Below are 16,417 nucleotides of genomic sequence, written 5' to 3'. Positions count from 1 at the left end.
AGGCATATTAATTCCCGGAGCCGTCAATTCAAGACCCTCTAAGCCATCTAGTGAGCCAAACCCTGCACATACCAACGACAAACACACAAGAAAACGTTAACATCAGCTCGTGCCGCAAGAAGGCTGCCATTCAAGTGACGTACGCTGCTTGAACTGGACTAAAATGTGCTGTGCATTCGCGAAAAGGTCTTGGAACGTGACATCTGGAAAGAAAAAATGATGATTAGCTCAAGACTTCGATTTTGATCCGAGGATCTCTGTACCTGGAGTCAAACTTGCGATCTTTTGGAAAAAATCAACCAATCTGTTCGAACGATACAAATCCATTGAGTGCTGCATGCACCGAAGGACATTGTGCACCACTTTCTCCGTCCACCGGCACTGTTCTGCTATGTCCCTAACAAACGACGCATAATCGTTTGCAGGTAATACACTCGCTGTTTTTTTTCGAGGAAATAGGACTGGATACGCCTTGTTGTTTCCAGATCGTCTTTCAACCACGGGCTTGGCTGTTGCAGTCACAGTAGCACTTGACGCTGGCGGGTGCTTGGCGTTTGTATTTGCACTCGGCGTACCACGAGCTGCAATCGTTGACGACCGGAGTTTAGGTCGCGGCGACCAAATACTCTTGGTCCGTCGCTTTTTATTGCGCTCGGAGGTCAGTCGGAGGCCTGGAAAGCAAGAATTGTCAGCGCACGGTCACTAAAAATCAGTATAATCATTATACTTACTCCGTGACTTAAGTGCTAGATATCCAAGGGCGTAAGGGTCGTGTTGATCAGTCCAGTCTAATCCAAAGCACGAGACGTGTCAGGTTAATAACAAACAAAGAAATAACTACTGTACATGCACAAACTGCTTCAGATTTCGCCAGTGGACTTACCTGCGCTGAAAACCTTGTACGCTTCTGAGTTTGGATCAAAAATCGTGCATGGCAAGTCTACGAATACCAACATATTCATGTCAAGCTTCATCATAAACCACCGCAGCTCATCCGGACTCGTACTCGCTGCGCGGACCGTCGTCGACTTCTTCAAGAACTTTTCTCGCATGTCTGCGAGCTTATTGACGCATGATCCATCTGTTCGGTCTGTAAGTGTAATACTGCATCAGCGACAGCAAAAATGATAACCTGGTGATATATATAATTCACGTACGCAGCGTTACGGCAACACGATCCACGAGGTCTGAGCTTCCGGTCTTTTGAATCTGAGTGGTGATTTGAACGACGAAATCGACGAGGGTCTCCATATCTGCAGATGACCATAACTTGGGCGCCTTACTGGGCAATACGGTTACTGTTTCTGCTCGACTGGCGGCGGGCACATCAGCAAAAATATCTTTCAAGAGCTCGAAGCGCTTAGCTCCTACTCCTTTCCGCTCTTTAGATAGAAGACAACAAGTTCAGTTTAGCAATCCAAATCAAACGTAGGGGTGCCACTTACGGCGTATGCGGTGTTTCTCCTTGATAAATAATTCTCGAAGCGCATAAAACTTGCTCTTTGTTTCCGCAATCGATTTGCCTGTACAGTTCAGCAACGAGTCTAGCATCATCATACATTTAATGCAAACTAAAGCAGGTAGACTTACCCCACACTTGGATTCGCTTGAAATACTTCTCTTGGTTGTCAGTAAACCGGTCATGGTACTGCTTGGCCTTTCGGAGGAAGCGACTGAGCTCGTCCGGCAGCCAAACACCCCCAGCCCTGTTTTCGGAAAGCTGACGGATCGACTCATAGATATGCTCGTAGACGAAAACCTTGTGCCCGTTCATCAAGATAACTACAATCGAAAAGTTGTAAGCAACATTCCATGAGTCTTCGAAATTGCTATTGCAGCAGGTAAGGTTGTCCACCCTACCGTCCGTCCGGAAGTTCTTGGTACTGAGTGTGAGCCCGAACTGCTCCATCAATGCGCGCACCATCTCCAGAATTTCGGACGCCGCCTTATCTATCGGTTATCAAGTCGAACCACAGCATGACCAGCCCCATTGTCGACGGTATCACTGAAAGTTACTAGTACCTGGTAGCTCTGCGCGCATAACCTCAGCGAATTGGCTATCAGACGCATAGACGTAGTACATCAGATGCTTGCGGAAGAGTGTCAGCAGCGCCAGGACGTCTCCGTCGCCCCAGCCCGCGAGGCGCACAAGCATCCTTGTTCTCGTTACCAAAGCGCGAAGTCGGACCACCACAGTTGATACGCATGCTGAAGTAGTTAAGGGTTAGGTTCTACTTACTAAGTACAAGAATCCCATCCGATATCCGATCGGACGGCTGAACTTATCGGCCAACAAGGGGGACTCTTTGAATTGGTCGAGAGCCACCATGTCGGACGCCGAGGAAGAGCCGAGTAACCAGCGCGCGCTGCTAATCCCCGTCAAGAACTCGGAGCAGGCCGTCGAAGTGTTTGTAGATGAGCTACCGGAGGACGTGAACGATATCATTGACATCTTGCGCGCCGAGGTGGCGCCGCTCGACGTGTGGTTACAATTCGCTGTGGAGTACTATAACCAGGGCCATGTGGCCCAGTTTCAGGAGATCCTGGCTGTAGCCTCAGAGCCAGGTATCGAGGAGATCTACAAGGACAATGCGTCGCGCATGTGCCGCATCAAGTTCTTCATCGCGCTAGCAAGCCACGCCGTGAACGCCATGTGGAATGAGGAAGATGAGAAAAAGCGCGAAGCAATCTCCCAACGCGCCGTGGGCTTCTTCCAGCGCGCTGATCGCTTAGATCATCAACATCCCATGACACTTGTGGGTAAAGCTCTTATGTTTATGGCCAAGAACGAGGACGATCGCGCTGATCGCTTTATCAAAAGTGTGCTCATCTCCAACAAGACCAACCTCCCCGCGATCCTGGGCAAGGCGCTGCTGCTGTATCGAAAGAAACAATACAAAGATGCCAAGAAGCTCTATCTAGAAGCCATCAAGCTGCACCCGCGCAGTCCTCAGGCTGCCAACATGCGCATGTGCTTCGCCTACTGCTGCTACCACTTGGGAGCAGTAGAAAAAGCCCGCGCGGTCATGAAATACACAGCATCTTTGGATGAAACCAATGTGGACGCAGTGATTGCGAGTGCACTGTGGCAACTTGCCAGCCAAAGTCGAGAGGAACGCGCCGTCAGCATACGCGACGAAAGCTCGCGCTTTATGATCATGATCCACCACGCGCACGCTATTGACAAGACGAACCCCACGGTGCTGAACCATCTGGCCAATCACTATTTCTCCCAGTGGATCCCGTTGCCCTGCACCGTTAGTGTGGTGCGTGGATCTGCTGTTGTGGCCACCTCCAAGGATATTTCGAGTGAGGTCTCTCCTGGTCAGATTATCTGCATTGGAGACAAATACGTTGCCTACATTAGCCGTGATGAAGATGCCGTATCGTCGTCTGGACTGAAGCTTGATGGACCGTATCGTGATGAGTCCGCGACAGCCACGAACATTGCACGGAAGGACTACGACAAGATGTTCACACTTGCTGGCAATGCCTTCCACAGCACTAAAATCCCAGAAATCCGCTCGGAGAGTTGCTATCTCATGGGTCGTGGCTGCCACGCGCAGGGCAAATACAAGGACGCTTACAGCTACTACTTCAATGCTGGTCGTCTTTGGCCCAAGTTCGTGTTGCCGTGGTTTGGCCTCGCGCAGATGTATTACGAGCGCAAGGAGTTTACAAAGGCTGCATCGTATTTGGAGAAGGCTAACAAGGCGTACCCGGAGAACGTGGAGATTTTATCGCTCCTCGGTGACGTCTATGGAAAACTGGGCAAAAAAGATGAGGCTGTAGTATTGCTTCGACGCGTTGTGGAGTTAGAGCCAGGCAACGTGGAGGCTTTGATTGGCACGGCTGAGTTGCTGCATGGATCTCCGGAACGGAAGGACCAGATTATTGCCATCTCTTCGTACATTGCGGCGGAGAAGGTCATGAACAATGCTTCGGAACGAGTGCCTATGGAAGTTTACGTCAACTTAGGAGTTCTTCAGCAACGTGTCGGCAAGACTAGTGACGCCATTACATGCTTTAAGAAGGCACTGACACAGTTGGGCGATGATAGCAGTGCTAATGAGGAAAGCAAGTCAGAGGAAGCTGATGCTCTGGCTGAAGAAGCCTCAACCCCAAAGCCTACAGAAGCAAATATCACCATTCTGTACAATATGGGTCGAGTGTACGAGGAAATGGGTAACCGTGATCGTGCTAAAAAGCTTTACGATGTGATCCTGGAGGTTTTCCCTAGATACACGGACTGTTTGCTGCGTTTGGGTTGTATGCTGCGCGATCGTGGTCAGGAGGCTGAGGCGATCAAGACGTTCGACAAGGTTCTGGAGGTGGACCCGACGTGTGCCGAAGCCTGCTTGCTTCAGGGCAATATTTACCTAAAGAAACGCGAGTGGGTGTTTGCTCAGAAGAAATACGAAAAGGTGATGGGAATGCCTGGTCTCAAGAATGATCCGTACGCATTCTTGTCTATGGGCAACATCTTCATGAGCAACCTTGGCGAAAAGAATCGCTACACCAAGAACATGTCGCTGAGCGAAGTGTACTACAAGAAGACTCTGGCGTCCCATCCACACAATATCTACGCTGCTAATGGGTTGGGTATTATGATCGCTGAGAAGGGCAACTTTGAGCTGGCCAAGCAGATTTTCTCCCAAGTGCGTGAAGCGAGTCCGGACATGCCTGATGCGTGGATCAATCTCGCACACATTTTCGTCGCTGAGGAGCGTTACCAGGAGGCGATCCAGCTCTACACGGTGTGTCTGACCAAGTGCTACCAAGGACAAGACCTCGAAGTACTATTGTATCTGGCTAAGGCTTACTACGAGTCGAAGGACTTCCCGAGCTGCATTGCCACGCTCTCCCGTGCCTTGCACATGTACCCGAACGACCTGCGTCTATGGTACAACACAGGTCTTGCCCAGGAAGACTATGCTGTGATGACGCTAGGCCAAGAAACTACTGTCACCCGGTCAGGCAGTGGCAGTGCAGTGCCCCAACTTCGTACAATGGCAGACGTACAGCGTGCGATTCTGGATCTGAAGCGAGCGCAGCGTATTTTCCGCTTCCTGCTCCAACAGTCCGAGGCAAGTGCCAGCTCTAGCAATAGCGAGAAGAAGAAGCACCACAACAGCTTACCATTTGACAAGGAGAAGGTGTCCGATCACGAAAAGTTCTGTGGTGATACGCTGACGAAGGCGAGTTATCACTTGGAGTTCGAGCGACAGAAGGAGGAAAAACGTCGGTTGGAGATCGAAGCTCAACGCAAGCTGTTGCGTGAGTACGAGGAGCGTGTGGCTCGTGAGCAGGAGGAGGTACGTGTGAAGGAGGAAGACACGCGTAGACGCCACGAAGATATTCGACTCAAACAGGACGAGCGACTGAAGAAGCTGCACGAAGGCTGGAGTGTGCGTGAGCGAGAGGAGGAGGAGAAGAAGGTGGTCAAGAAAAAAGGAGGCAAGAAGCGCAAGAAAGCAGAAGACGAAGACGGCGGCTTCATTGATGACGGAGAGGACGAGGTGGATGAGGACGGCGACAATAGTATGTCGATTGAGGACATGAAGAACCGGAACTCGACTATGAAGAAGCTGGTGGAGAAGCGCAACAAGCGCGCGCGTGTGGATTCCGGCTCGGAAGACGAGAAGGACGACCCGACAGGTCTCTTTGGCTCGGACTCGAGTGACGACGAGCAGGAGGAATCCAAGCCAAGTGAAACAGATAATGACAAAGACCAAGCAGACAAGCCTGCTGAGGATGATACAGCACCGGAAAGCCGCGAAGCAGAGAAGAACGAGCTCTTTGGCTCTTCCTCCGAGGACGAGGATTAGGCCAATGTTAGTACTGTATCTTCGTGAACTTGGGGCCTGATGCTTCTTGTTTTCCTTCATAAAGGCTGGGATTCGATTGAATCTTCTTAAAGGGAGTGGGTGATACTACTGTCGTGGAATCCTTTAGGGTGCTGCACTGCAGTACCTTGCGGCCTGCAGCCTGCAGTATCTTGCTGTTTTTGACGCGTAATGGAACCCCAAAATTCGCATCAAGGAAAATCAATTTCAAAAAGGCAACAACGACTTTTGTGATTAAGTTGGCGCCAAAAAACACCTGTCGAATCCGATCTCTTTGTCGCGATTTAATTGGCTGCAAGAGTTTTTCAGAGCTTTGATTGGTCTAAAGCGGACGCTGAAGATGATGAGCGAAGATGTCCCGAAACCCTGCGGATAATCGGCTGGTAGCGAGGCAAAAAAGCGCGGGAGTCTCACCGGAGGAATCGTCTGCTTGGCGCGCTCTATCCGCAGAGCCCGCGAGCTCTTGAGCTTATCATTTCGGAATTGGCGCTCGACCCAATAAGCGACTCCTCCAGCTCTACACCCACTACCAGTCCAGTTAAAATGGTCGCAGCCTCTTCAGAGCACAACAAGACCTCGGAACAGCCGGAGCAGGAGCTAAGCCCCGAGTTCGTGGAGGGATTCGCTAAGGGAGTCAACGTCAAGGACGAGAAGGTAGAGCAGGCGAACCTCGAGATGTCGGAGTTCAAGCGTAAGGAGATGAACGGAGAGATCCCGATCGAGCCGTTCCTTGTCGAGAACCCCAACCGCTTCGTTCTCTTCCCCATTCAGGAGCACGAAGTGTGGCAGATGTATAAGAAGGCAGAGGCCTCCTTCTGGACTGCCGAGGAGCTCGATCTGGTGCACGACCTCAAGGACTGGAGCAAGCTTACGGACAACGAGCGTCACTTCATCAAACATGTGCTTGCCTTCTTCGCTGCCAGCGATGGAATTGTGAACGAGAACCTGGCAATGAATTTCAGTAATGAAGTGCAGGTGCCTGAAGCTCGTTGCTTTTACGGCTTCCAGATCGCCATCGAGAACATTCACTCGGAGGTTTACTCTCTGCTCATTGACACGTACATCAAGGACGCCATCGAGAAGGACCATCTGCTGCGTGCAATTGAGACCATCCCTTGTGTCACCAAGAAAGCTCACTGGGCGATCAAGTGGTGCGACCCTCGTGTGTCCTCGTACCCGGAGCGTCTCCTGGCTTTTGCTGCAGTAGAAGGCATCTTCTTCTCGGGCTCTTTCTGCTCCATTTTTTGGTTGAAGAAGCGTGGTCTCATGCCTGGTCTCAGCTTCTCGAACGAGCTCATCAGTCGTGACGAGGGCATGCACACGGACTTCGCGTGCCTCTTGTACTCCAAGCTGGTCACTAAGCTCCCGGAGAGCCGAGTGCACGAAATTGTGCGCGATGCTGTGACGATTGAACACGAGTTCGTACGTGACTCGCTTCCGGTGGAGCTGATTGGCATGAACTCGGGCCTCATGTGCCAGTACATTGAGTTCGTGGCTGATCGTCTGCTGTACTCGCTCGGTGTGTCCAAGATCTACCACGCTAAGAACCCGTTCGACTGGATGGACATGATTTCTCTTCAGGGAAAGACGAACTTCTTCGAGAAACGCGTGGGCGAGTACTCCAAGGCTGGCGTCGGTGTTGCTGCTGAGGAGCAGGTGTTTACCCTCGACGCTGACTTTTAAGTCTACCATTGATCAGAGAGAGAGAGAGAGAGGGTTATCGGCTATCGTAGCTCGCAGTGCGCCACGCAGCTCTTCACGTAGCGTGGTTAAAAGTCTAAGGTCGCAGCGGCAGTGTATATAGCCAGCTTCGTTGCATATTTAAAAAAATTGACATTCAGTTTCAGTTCCCAGTTAATCTTGCAGGCGCTCTGTTCATTAGTAAAAACCAATCTTTCGTGTGGTAATCAAATTTGCAATGCAGGACTTGAGTCGTTATCCGAGCGCCTTAGTAACTCAAGCTCAGATCTCGTATCAAAACTTCAACATTTGCAAGGACCGGCATCTACGGTTGTGGACTCAACATGTACGTTAAACTCAATGCTGCTTCAATCGATCTACGTGTACAAAGTACGTCGTTTGTTTGCTTTTGTGTGGAGAGCAAGTCTAAACGTTGTATTGGAGCATTATTTTTTATTATACGTGCTTGTAATTGTACACTGTAGTTGAAGGAACAGTAGCCGATTGATGCACCTCGTGCTAGACACCGTAGCAAACAGGGCATGACTCGCATTTTTCATGTCGTTTTTAGTTATTTGGAGGCAGCAGGCGCTACATACACCGAGTTCATAAAATCCATGTTCAAGCCTTCGTCTTCATCGTCGTCGTCGATGTTGATCATGCTGCTCTCACGAGGCTGAACAGAGGACCGTTCGCTGTAGCTCCCAATGGAGCTGCGAGTGAACTTGAAGTGCTTTTTCTCCGTCGTCTCCTTTCGTGCAGCCGGCGAGTCATCGCTGGCTGGGGGCTCGCGCGCAGGTTGATCCTTCCTGCCTTCCGAAGTAGTTGAAGACGTGGTAGAAGACGCCACAAATGAGTTGAAGTCGGCATCGTCCTCTCCTTCAATATCGTTCTCATAGTCCTCGTCCTTTCCGACAGGTGCCGGGGTGGGCATGACGAACTCATCGACTGAAGGCGGAGACGGAGGATCGGTGACGGAACTGGTCGATGAAGCTCCATCGCTGTAGCGCAGCTGAGACTTCGGGTCTTCCTTGGGTGAGAGCTTCTTTGGTTGAGGACGCGGCGGGCTACGAAGTCTGCTGTCCATTTGCTTCGTTGGACTGGTGACCGGAGGTGAGTACTTCGGAGTGGCACTGCCAACAAAGCGACCTTCTTGGTCAACGGGCATCGCATTCGACACTGGGTGGTAAGTGGTGAATTCCTTGACGTCCAACGTGTCGCGAATCGCATCGTTCGTCGGCGATCTAGTAGCAGCATCGGTTGCAACGTTGGCTTCTGTCCCAACACCAGTCGTGAGCCAGTCACGAACACTCGCGAAGGGGAAGCCACTGCACGTGGGGCACTTGGGAGTTGTGGTGAAAGTGTGAGAGGCGAGAAGGGCAACAAAGCTGCGCAGGGCCTTTTTGCGGTAGTTAATAACGACGGGCGTGACGCTCGTGAAGACGTGCTTGCGCGGGAATTCGAAGAGATTGAGCACCTTTTCGTAATTGCGGCATCCCGGACACTTCTTGTCGGTTTTCGCAAAGAAGTCGATCAGGTCGTTGCGTAGCTGGAGGAACTCGGAGAAGCGGCGCGGAGATTCCCAGACCTGGCCGGAGCGGATATTCGTGACACGTACGTGGTAGCGCACCTTGCCGCCATCGGTCGAGTCAACTGTGGGGATCTGCACGCGTACGAGACACTTTTCGTCAACACGGCCTTGCTCGCCGTTGCGCGAGTAAGCGTAGCGCGACGTGGGGTTCATCGTGATGTTCAGAGACGTTGTGTGGCTTGGATAGTGCTCAGGAGAAAGCTGGATGATGAATGGCACAAGATGCGCGCGGCTCCATTTCGACGATAGGACGGCTAAGACAGTCAATGCCATGGAGCTCTTCGAGTAAGACGCGAGGAGATTCCGAGATTTCTAGCCAATCATCTGGGGTCTTCATCGGTATTTTGGTCCCACCCTTTTGATGTTTCTTCAGAGAGTCAGAATAGACTTGACTTTTGTAAGACTTCGGTCGGCAGAAGCCGGTTCATGTTACCGATTTTGTGGCTCGTATCCGGTGTCAGTGACGTCAGCGTTTCATTTTTTCCCAGGACACGAAGACGTTACGGCTGCCTCACAATGCCAGCGGAACTTTGCGTAATGATGCAATGGAAAGTCCATTATAATAGCGACTGCAACCACAAGGGATATGTACATGTAAGATGAGAGAGAGAGAGAGAGAGAGAGAGAGAGAGAGAGAGAGAAGAGTTGACGAGCCACTTGGCGGACGAACGCGTCCATGCCGAGTCGTTTCAGACAGCTACGCCCTTAAACCGACCGTACCTCGTAAATGGATCGCAACCGAAGCGATGGATTTCTTGCATTGTTGTCGCGCGTACGTTGTGCTGCATCTGCAGCTGGGACTGCAGCAGCTTACCAGCTCGTCGATCGCGTTCGTAAGGCAGGACAGACGACGTGCTTGAGATGATAGCTGTTTCTGGTTCGAGTGCAGCAAGTTGCTGCCAGCAACGTTGGAATCATTGAAGTACATGAAGCAGGTAGCTCCACGAGCACTTCAATGCACTGTTCAGCGCAATCAGAAAACAAAACTTGGATCAGCGCAAGACGATGGTGGCTGTCTGACCTCTGGAGTACATAAAAATATTGTACAAGATGAAAATCGTGGTGAGATCGCGGTGTTCTGTGAGTACCTCGCGCACCTCTGCGCATACGAGTCTGCGATCCGTCACGATCCCCGATCGGATAAGAAGATTCGCGCTAAGATAATGATGTGTGGATGCAAGGGTACATGTACACAACTCATCCTTCCTTTAACTCTAAATTTTCGTGTGTTCTCTATAAATAGCAGAATCGCCGATGTGCACAACATGCAACATGCCTGGGAAGCGAGATTTCACCGACTATTTGTCTGTCATGGCCCAGAACTGAACGAAGAACTGTGAGCTTAAAAAATTCAACGTGGCTCTAACTAACCCCAAGAAACCGTTAGAATCCACCTTGATACCCCGGGACGGAAACATCACTGAAGGCGCCATTATTGGATTTGATTCAGTCGCATCATTATGTCTGTGACTTGCCACTATCCCCGTTCTCGTTTGGATCTTCAGCATCGTCCGCTTCCGCCCACACTGCGATTTCACCCACACCAATATACCACCGGGTTAGTTCCTCGTATCTCACTTCACCGACCCATCCACGCAAGTTGTTGTGTGACACAACTATCTCCTGCACGAACCTGGCTTGTTGGAGCCGAGTTTCGGTCGATCTGGCTTGGCAATGGTTACGCGCAAAGTTTTCCCAAACAACTCCGATTCTACATGTAAAGCACGCACAATAGCATTCACACCTCAGTCTTAGCGTCACCAGTAGATTCCTTGTATTAGCAGCTATTATCACGCACCGTCCATATTGTCAATAGCTGCTCTAGCATCCGCTTCTTCCTCGAATTCGACAAACCCGAAGCCTTTGCCTCTTTCTACAATAGCACCAATTAAAAAGACCTCTTTAGTCAAATCCAAGTTCGCATTTTTAAATGCATAATTTTGAAGCCCACACACGTACGCGAGTGATAGTCTAGTGGAATCTGTACACTCTTGATGGGACCAAAAGGCACGAAAGCCGTGTACAGCCCCTGCTCCGTCACCTGATTGTCCAGGCCGCCCACGTACAGCGCGCGCTTACCTGCCTTGTTCATCGTCGTGGCAAATGGTCCGAGTGCGAACTTAAGGTCTTCGTTTAAGTGCGACCTGATCTTTTTGACCGAAACGCCCCAGAATTTAAGCAGTCAAGGAGACGCAGCTCTAGCGGACGTGAGCGCCCTATTCTAAGCAGATATCACAATGAGCTCGGCCACGGATGAATTGTTCAATCAAGGTGCGTAAGAGAAGGAAACATATAGCCCACTCACATTCAATTACGCCTTCTAGATGCGCTATTATTGCGAATAAATTGCGGTAAAAAGAACACGCGTTTTTCTAAATCTGGTATTTGGTTATTAGGCTGGGGCGACGTGTTGAGCAACATCTCACCATATGCGTGGGGCAGCATGGGCGTAGCTTTCGGTCTCACATTCTCCATCGTCGGTGCCGCCTGGTACGTTCTAGATGTACTTCGATGTCTGGAGCTAGGACTGACTTGTGGTTATTTATTCTTCGGCAGGGGTATTTTCATCACGGGTTCGAGTCTGCTGGGCGCGGCCGTCAAGGCCCCACGCGTGCGATCCAAGAACCTTGTGAGCATCATTTTCTGTGAAGCCACTGCAATCTATGGTGTCATTATTGCGATCATTCTACAGAGCAAGGTGCGGCGACTCTAATTGCATAGTGGCAGTTGGGGTATGCTTATCGTGAACTGTTGACATTTGGGTAGATGAACCAGCCTGCACTGCGTAACGAGGGAGACGAACCGATCAACGAGCAGGCGCTTTACTTTGCTGCGTACGCGGTGTTCGGCTCGGGCATCGCCGTGGGCTTGACGAACCTTGCCAGCGGGTACGAGCACTTGCTGTCCATGACCAAACAAAGGAACGTTTTTTCTCTAACGTGGGAGTTGTTTTATTTGTCTGCAGAGTGTCCGTCGGTATTGCTGGCAGTAGCTGTGTGCTTGCCGATGCTCAGAATGCGGCACTTTATGTGACGATCTTAATTGTGGAGATTTTCGCTAGTGCATTGGGAATCTTCGGCGTCATCGTCGGAATTATTCTGTCCAACAATGCGGAATTTCCTAAATAAGCGCAGCCGGTGAAGTTATGAAGACCGAAAGACTGGGGCATGAGACAGTCAACAAAAAACTTCCAAAACTTAGGCAAGTTTAGTGGGTTTTATGGCTGTATCCACTCAAAGTCACCATTTCTCCATTTAAAGCACGGCAATGCATTCCTTTTTTTTCGTATGATGATCGATAGGCTTCGAATCTTGGCAAACTCTCGAGTCACTTCCACATTGCGCGATCACTATCGACGTCCACAGGTGTGTACCACTCGGGCAGTGGCCGGTCGGGATTGTATCTGGCAGTGAAAAACGAAGTTTAGAGAAAGCGCTCACGTCATTGCTATCTTAGTACGAAGGGTATTGCACGCACCGGTAATTAAGAAACAGCTCTTCTTCATCAGCGATATCAGCCGTTGCAATAAACGCGAGGCCCTGATTCGAAACATGACAAGGTCAGTGCTGCTAGAACAACTGTGCCGACTGAGAGCGTACATGCACGATAGCGCGCTTGCCAAACATGGAGAGACGAGATGGCTCTTGCACAAAACTGTTCGGAATGAGCTCATCATATTCCTTGGTCGAAAACGGTTCTGGGTGGAAAGACGCAACAAAATCATGGTTAGCATGAAAAAGAGCCTGCTACTAACTTCAACTACATGTAGAACCTTCAGGTGGGAACTCAAAAGCAAAGCCAATCACGTTTGGCGGCGTCCCACTCGGAGGATGGTTGATCTTGTGCGCCACGGCTAGAGGGTTACGAGGTTTCGACGCTGATTCGGCACAAAATATTCGTCAGCTAAAAAGTGCGAAGAATATTTTAATGAGGACGGATTCGCACACTCATTTTTGGCGTCAATGATCACACTATCAAAGCGAGCACGGGCGTAAGCGTTGTTCGACAACACGCCCAAATGGTGTTTCTGACATTACCAAGGGAGTTAAGCCATATACAAGTCATCTCTCCATACAAATGAATCATTACCTTTTTATAGTGTTCTGGCAAGTAGACGATACCAGGATACAGAGCCTGCAAAGCGAAGCGATAAGAAAGTGGACTACAGCAACAACAGCAAATCTAGCAGGTACTTACCACCAATGACCCTATGGGAGCAGATCCACGGAGCTTTACTCCTTCATCAGCACCAGGAACACTTGACTCTTCCACATTCAAAGTAAATCCAAAGAGCTTCTGAAAGTTGTCAGTGATTCCAAGCTGAGCGACAGCAAATATATCGGTTAGAATCCTACACTACAACTGCAAAGACAATAGGCCGTAAAATCACCTTTTCCTCCACTTCAGTGGTACGCTCGAATCCAGACAATGACATCCTGGGAGCACTCTTCTCCGAGTCTTTCGGCATTTTCAGCACCGCTTCAAAGCAGATCTGGACCTGCACACCACGATCAAAGCATTGATTCAGCATGGATCTGCTTCGCCCCACCATTTTTATCCTATTCGCACCTGCTTAGCGACCTCATTTTGCACATACTGCTTCTGCTGCTCAAACTTCTTCGACCCGACAATCTCCACAGCCTGGTCAAACAGTTCCTCGTGCTCTCTACAGCGTTAGCCATCACCATTGATTCCGTAGTCAGCTATCGTTGAAGCATCTATTACCAAGACGATTCTTACTTGTTGGCATTCTGCGGGTCTAGCTTCAAGCTTCGGAAGCAACTCAACACAGCAGCGACACCCACGTCAGCCTCCTCCTGTTCAGCATTCATAGCACAATCAGCGTCATTTCCTGTTGCATCTAGATGTCTAAGCCGTGTTTTATCAGCTGAAAAGAATTATACCGGACCTGGAATCGCCGCGCGGGTGTGGTGCCAGCGATTCGGAGCTGCAGTCGACGCCACACACTCGTCATTACGCACTACAGTAGATGCTCGAAAGACTAGTGACATGTCACTCTTTCATTTAGTGACTTTAGATTTGCGGCCAAAGGAGTGACTGGGATGGCGAGCACAAACAGCGAGGCGCCCGAGCCCACGGCCGAGCCGCCGCACCCGTGGGGCCCACAAATACACATCGGCAAGGTCTTTCTTAAAGGAAACGAGCGCACCAAGTACGCTCCATTCTATTCGCCTCTATATGCTACAGAAGCATTTATTAATGTACTAACAAGAACTTTGTGGCGTACAGACCCGAAGTGTTTGAAAACGAGCTTCAGGTGGGAATGACGTTTTGGCTATTGCATCTCCAGTGGTGTGTGTATCTGACCTATGCGTGGCGTTTGGAATCCGTAGGAGGCGTACAGCGCTAAGCGTATCGGCCGTTTGGTGCGCAACCTGGAGGAAGCCACTGAAGAGCTGAAGGCTCTCGACATCTTTGAGTCGATCGACATTAAGCTGGATAAAGGTGAGGGGTTCATTTGGGAGAAATTAGTGGGTTACTAACGTTTATGTCGGATCCAGCGAGCTCTGGCGAACGCGATGAGACGGACATCACTATCACGGTGAAGGAAAAAGGTTGGCGGTCTCTACACGTCGGCGCGACTACCGACGGAAGCGACGAAGCAGGAGTATGTAGCTGAAAGTGAAGAAAAACTGATACGAGATACTTACGGTTATTGATACGACGGTGTAGGAATCCACGCTAACTTTATCGAACGCACTTGGAGAAGCCGAAAAGATCACGCTAAGTGCAACCTATGCGCGTTCGGGCAGTAACACGCAGCGTGCCACGTTCAAGAAGCCTCGCTTTCTAGGTCTGCCGCTGTACTTGAGCGCCATCGGCACCAATGAGCTGCACGTACGTACTGTGGCATTATTTAAGTGACGCATTTAACGTTCTGACTAACCAATTGTATCTTTTTTTCTTCACGTTTTTAGAACCAAGAGTGGTTGAGCTCATACAGCGAAAAGATTCGTGCCGGCAGCATTTCCATCAGCGACTATGAAGGCGTGCACGACCTGTCATTGAACGTCGGCTGGCGTGATCTGCTTCCCCGTCGGGACGCAAAGGTCCCCACGGCGTACCGTGCGTCGCCCAGTATTCTAGCGGAGGCGATGCCTTCCACGAAAACGAGTGTGAAGTACGTTTTCACGGACGACAACCGGAACAACGTTGTGTATCCGACTGCTGGTGGACTCTTCAAGTACACGTAAGTATCTGAGATATGTGCTAACCTGAATGTTTCCAGTTGATCTCAAGGATTTATTTGGTCGATAACTAGGACGGAGATTGCCGGATTGGTGGGCGATGTGAAGTTCGTTAAGGCGGAAGTGGAAGGTCAAAAGCACGTTGCAGTGGGTCCCAATGTCTTTGGCTTCCCAATCCTCAACTTCAGTCTTTCCTGCCACTTGGGAACGGTGAAGTCGTACGGTAATGAGCAGCACCGACCAGCACGTATTAGTGATCGCTTCTTCCTGGGTGGCCCAATGAACGTACGTGGCTTCAACCACAAGGGCATCGGTCCTCGAGCTTCCCCTCTTGATGGCGGAGTTGCTCAAGGCGATGCGCTTGGCGGCGATGTGAGCTACAACGGAACGGCAAGCGTAGGCTTCCCGGTCCCGCTGCCACTGCTTGCGGTAAGTCTAACCTTCATCCTGCTATTTGGAAACGTTGAATCTGATTTGCGATATCCTTCCTTTTCAGGCGTTGGGCCTCCGCGGACAATTATTTGCTAACGCTGGCAATCTGACTACCTGGGACCGCTTATTGGACGAGAAGAAGTGGATGAAGAACCTTGCGGACGATACGCGGGTATCTATCGGATTGGGTCTTGTGTGGGGTACCCGCATCGGCCGCCTCGAGGCCAACTACTCGTGGATCCTCAAAGCACATGATCATGTAAGAGAGTCTAGAGGTTTTCACTGCGTAAGCTTTGGTTGAAACTGACCGTGTGGCGTTGTTCTGCAGGATAATATCAAGCGTGCTCAGCTTGGTCTCGGCATGACTTTTTGCTAGATGCGGCGTCTTAGAAAAAACGGGCTCGAAGCAGCAGGACGGAACCTTAAAGTTGATCAATTCGCACAGTCACACGTCACATATTTCTGTTCACAACATCCCCTTGCATTTTCGTTACACCAACGTTTTAGGATCGTTTCCATTGTTTTCTAAATTCACCTCTTATTTCAAGTCATTTTAGTATTATTTCAACCCTGATTTACGGATGGGATCAGAATCTGAAAAAACGGGGATTTGCTCGCAGTTCAAAGTCACTTCGGGAGCGCATTTTTTTTGCGTTACG

General features: G+C 50.3%; 8 protein-coding genes across 8 annotated transcripts; 4 read left to right on the top strand and 4 right to left on the bottom strand.

Annotated features, from left to right (window-relative positions):
• Window positions 1-918: 918 nt before the first annotated feature.
• PITG_03349 (uncharacterized protein) lies at window positions 919-2,057 on the bottom strand (the record flags this gene model as incomplete). Its single annotated transcript, XM_002906376.1, has 6 exons — window positions 919-940; window positions 985-1,090; window positions 1,158-1,364; window positions 1,446-1,523; window positions 1,591-1,782; window positions 1,861-2,057. 6 exons carry the CDS (start codon window positions 1,922-1,924, stop codon window positions 919-921), a joined length of 669 nt encoding a protein of 222 aa, XP_002906422.1.
• A 270-nt stretch (window positions 2,058-2,327) lies between these two features.
• On the top strand, window positions 2,328-5,828 carry PITG_03348 (RNA polymerase-associated protein CTR9; the record flags this gene model as incomplete). The annotated part of the gene is made up of 1 exon (XM_002906375.1): window positions 2,328-5,828. The coding sequence occupies one exon, from the start codon at window positions 2,328-2,330 to the stop codon at window positions 5,826-5,828; it is 3,501 nt and encodes a 1,166-aa protein (XP_002906421.1).
• A 410-nt stretch (window positions 5,829-6,238) lies between these two features.
• PITG_03347 (ribonucleoside-diphosphate reductase small chain) lies at window positions 6,239-7,704 on the top strand (the record flags this gene model as incomplete). Its single annotated transcript, XM_002906374.1, has 1 exon — window positions 6,239-7,704. The coding sequence occupies one exon, from the start codon at window positions 6,390-6,392 to the stop codon at window positions 7,527-7,529; it is 1,140 nt and encodes a 379-aa protein (XP_002906420.1).
• A 352-nt stretch (window positions 7,705-8,056) lies between these two features.
• Window positions 8,057-9,306, bottom strand: PITG_03346 (cleavage induced hypothetical protein; the record flags this gene model as incomplete). Its single annotated transcript, XM_002906373.1, has 1 exon — window positions 8,057-9,306. One exon carries the CDS (start codon window positions 9,268-9,270, stop codon window positions 8,098-8,100), a length of 1,173 nt encoding a protein of 390 aa, XP_002906419.1.
• A 1,269-nt stretch (window positions 9,307-10,575) lies between these two features.
• PITG_03345 (peptidyl-prolyl cis-trans isomerase E, putative) lies at window positions 10,576-11,209 on the bottom strand (the record flags this gene model as incomplete). The annotated part of the gene is made up of 4 exons (XM_002906372.1): window positions 10,576-10,643; window positions 10,751-10,828; window positions 10,916-10,990; window positions 11,077-11,209. The coding sequence occupies 4 exons, from the start codon at window positions 11,207-11,209 to the stop codon at window positions 10,576-10,578; spliced, it is 354 nt and encodes a 117-aa protein (XP_002906418.1).
• A 351-nt stretch (window positions 11,210-11,560) lies between these two features.
• On the top strand, window positions 11,561-12,245 carry PITG_03344 (H - or Na -translocating F-type, V-type and A-type ATPase (F-ATPase) Superfamily; the record flags this gene model as incomplete). The annotated part of the gene is made up of 4 exons (XM_002906371.1): window positions 11,561-11,607; window positions 11,674-11,815; window positions 11,884-12,005; window positions 12,083-12,245. 4 exons carry the CDS (start codon window positions 11,561-11,563, stop codon window positions 12,243-12,245), a joined length of 474 nt encoding a protein of 157 aa, XP_002906417.1.
• Window positions 12,246-12,444: 199 nt separating this feature from the next.
• Window positions 12,445-14,092, bottom strand: PITG_03343 (uncharacterized protein; the record flags this gene model as incomplete). The annotated part of the gene is made up of 11 exons (XM_002906370.1): window positions 12,445-12,520; window positions 12,595-12,656; window positions 12,717-12,814; window positions 12,890-12,994; window positions 13,063-13,144; window positions 13,207-13,251; window positions 13,315-13,437; window positions 13,508-13,615; window positions 13,687-13,783; window positions 13,858-13,934; window positions 14,027-14,092. The coding sequence occupies 11 exons, from the start codon at window positions 14,090-14,092 to the stop codon at window positions 12,445-12,447; spliced, it is 939 nt and encodes a 312-aa protein (XP_002906416.1).
• A 71-nt stretch (window positions 14,093-14,163) lies between these two features.
• Window positions 14,164-16,134, top strand: PITG_03342 (sorting and assembly machinery component 50; the record flags this gene model as incomplete). The annotated part of the gene is made up of 9 exons (XM_002906369.1): window positions 14,164-14,290; window positions 14,368-14,395; window positions 14,472-14,583; window positions 14,640-14,746; window positions 14,812-14,976; window positions 15,057-15,328; window positions 15,401-15,755; window positions 15,823-16,017; window positions 16,087-16,134. The coding sequence occupies 9 exons, from the start codon at window positions 14,181-14,183 to the stop codon at window positions 16,132-16,134; spliced, it is 1,392 nt and encodes a 463-aa protein (XP_002906415.1).
• Window positions 16,135-16,417: the final 283 nt, after the last annotated feature.

Source organism: Phytophthora infestans, genomic scaffold (assembly GCF_000142945.1).
Source record: "Phytophthora infestans T30-4 supercont1.4 genomic scaffold, whole genome shotgun sequence".
NCBI classification, from domain to species: domain Eukaryota; phylum Oomycota; class Peronosporomycetes; order Peronosporales; family Peronosporaceae; genus Phytophthora; species Phytophthora infestans.
The sequence above is the reverse complement of the archived record's forward strand: the minus strand, read 5'-3'. Positions and strand labels throughout refer to the sequence as shown.